General features: G+C 39.4%; 1 protein-coding gene across 1 annotated transcript in view; it reads right to left on the reverse strand.

Annotated features, from left to right (window-relative positions):
- LOC137645047 (beta-1,3-galactosyltransferase 5-like) overlaps positions 1-1,539 on the reverse strand; it is a 1,613-nt gene extending 74 nt beyond the window's left edge. Inside the window, exon 1 of the mRNA XM_068377902.1 lies at positions 1-1,539. This exon is cut by the window's left edge and continues 74 nt beyond it. Within this exon, the coding sequence (XP_068234003.1) occupies positions 114-1,163 (1,050 nt within the window). The 5' untranslated portion in view covers positions 1,164-1,539 and the 3' untranslated portion in view covers positions 1-113.
- Positions 1,540-2,500: the final 961 nt, after the last annotated feature.

Raw genomic sequence — 2,500 nt, forward strand, 5'->3', positions numbered from 1 at the left:
CGAACCATATATAGATTGCTAATTTTCAGGTTCCACTATTCCAAGAAGCATTTATAAATAACCAACTTTTAGGTTCCACTATTCCAAGAAGCATATATGTAAATTGCCCATTTTCAGGTTCCACTATTCCGAGAAGCATTTATAAACTGCCACAGGTCATCGTGTGTATATTTGCCACCACTTTTCCCAAACGAATCAACAACGAAAAGGGCTTTGTCGTCGGCAAGTCTATCGTAGGGTGGCGAGTCTAAATGATACAAACACATCAGAGTACCAACGTCATAATAATGAAGGTTGAGCCCTTGTGGAAGAATCCCCGTGAAGTAAATATCCTCCATTAGGAAATGCGTCCTTCTGGACGAGGCTGTGACAGAGATTTTTTGGACGGCATTTTGGTTGACCGCGTAAGCTGGTCCATTGCAGTATGGAGGATACCGATCATGAGGATATGTCTCTCTCGACATGACCCAGCGCCCATCGCGACACTTCTTGTTGACTGAACGACACACATGCCTGTGCCTTAGGACTTTGCAGACGAAGTCTTTCCTGGCGTGCCTCAAGGTCCTGCTGACGGCCCAAGGATTCATAAAAACGTCTGCGTCGCTCTTCAGAAGCCAGGGCACGTGCTGGCACCGAGCCTGTTTCCAATGGAAGGCCGTCAGCGTCTTCAGCGTCAAGTTCAGATACGTATCAACAATGTCGATTTGAATGATATCATGGAAGGTCTGGCTCTCCTTCTCGAGGTTCTGTTGCTCTTCTGATGATTTAGAGGCACCAGTAAGAAATAGAGGTTTGAGCTTCGTCGACTCTACGACATCTTTCTTACCCCACGTTCGGCGGACGCTATCTCGCTCCGGCCGGTCAGATGCTCGAACTGGGATTATGTTGACCGTCTGCAAATCCCCTATGCAGAAGTCAGGCTCGTCCAAAATGAACTTGTAGGGGAAATCATATCTCTCTTGGGCCTCTAGTTCATCTGCACTATCTATATAGTCGTACACAACATCGTCGTCTTCATTTGCGTTCTCATTAAGATTTAAAAGTCTTAAATGCCTGATAAAATCTGGCGTAGTGAAACTGAGAGAGTTATATATAAGGTAGACAGAAAGCATACATATGAGTACCATGAGAATAATGTTCAATCTGCGTCTTTTTGGAAACATCTTTATTCAATAGCATTGTTAAACCAAAATCATCATACTGCTGATTTGCTGAAAGATTTGACACGGCTTAAAAAGAGCTTAACACAAGAAATTACTAGGGGGGCACTCAGTAGAGAGCATGCCTTCGCCACGCCAAGAAGTCTTATTTTGCTCTTAACTCCACTGCGTACTTGTTCTTCTATATAATGACTTCAAAATCTAATCGATTTGTTCTTAAGTCATACCCAACATGACCACCAGGTTTGGTCAAAATCGGTACTGAAGTTTTTGTGTAAACCTGCTCACAAACAAACAGACAGGGGTGAACACATACCCCTAGCAAAATCTTCGATTTTGGCGGTCAATACCGCGAACAAATTGAGGTAACTCTTGGAATCCTAATTTATCATGATTACCCAAAATTCACAAAACACTATTTTGATGTTGTTACTGTTCATAAAATATTCTATTTTAATTCTTTATCACTTCTCTAGTAGTTTTATTTTCTTATTTTCATTCCTCACTGGGCTATATTTCCTTGTTGGAGCCCTTGGGTTTATAGCATCCTGCTTTTGCAACTAGGGTTGTAGCTTAATTGTTTACTACTTATCTTGTAGATTTTTTTATTTTCCCCTTTCCTTTCCTCACTGGGCTATTTTTTTCTGTTGGAGCCCTTGGGCTTATGGCATCTTGCTTTTCAAACTAGGGTTGTAGCTTGGATAATAATAATAATAATAATAATAATAATAATAATAATAATAATAATAATAATAATAATGAGGCTTTATGTATACAACAGCATCATCTTTCTATTGGATATCTCATATAAAAATCACATTAACTTTCAAAAAACTAACATAAATCACACTTGTCTCAAAACAGCCCACTTTTAACTTCAAGCCGAGACGAAAAACAATTAACTTCTTCCATTCTATAATCCACAAATAATCATCACATTATTAATTTCTAGGAGAAAGCATTATCTCTTTTTCATCCTATTTTCTCTTCTTCCACCAAAAATCGTAAGTCACAGGTGTCTTGAGAACAGAGTTAATTGAAGTGACGAAAGAAAAACGAGATGCGAAGATGTGGTTTCATTTTAAATCTGCTCTTCCTGTTTGGTATTTCTTCTCTTGTTAAATACACATTTTCTTGGCTTTATTTTTCTCTTTAGTGAGCTTTTTGGTATTCTTTAGTTCTTAAACTTTAGGGATGCACTTTACACTTAAGGATTTTCCTTCTCCGGTAAGTACCTGCTCTCGCTTAACGTCAAGTGTCAAGTAAGGTAGAAGACGAACGTCAAACAAACACCGTGGTTGGCGGGAGTAGAAAACTGTTGGAAGGCTATGCGGTCTTTT

The sequence above is a fragment of the Palaemon carinicauda genome, chromosome 8 (assembly GCF_036898095.1).
Source record: "Palaemon carinicauda isolate YSFRI2023 chromosome 8, ASM3689809v2, whole genome shotgun sequence".
Taxonomy (NCBI): domain Eukaryota; kingdom Metazoa; phylum Arthropoda; class Malacostraca; order Decapoda; family Palaemonidae; genus Palaemon; species Palaemon carinicauda.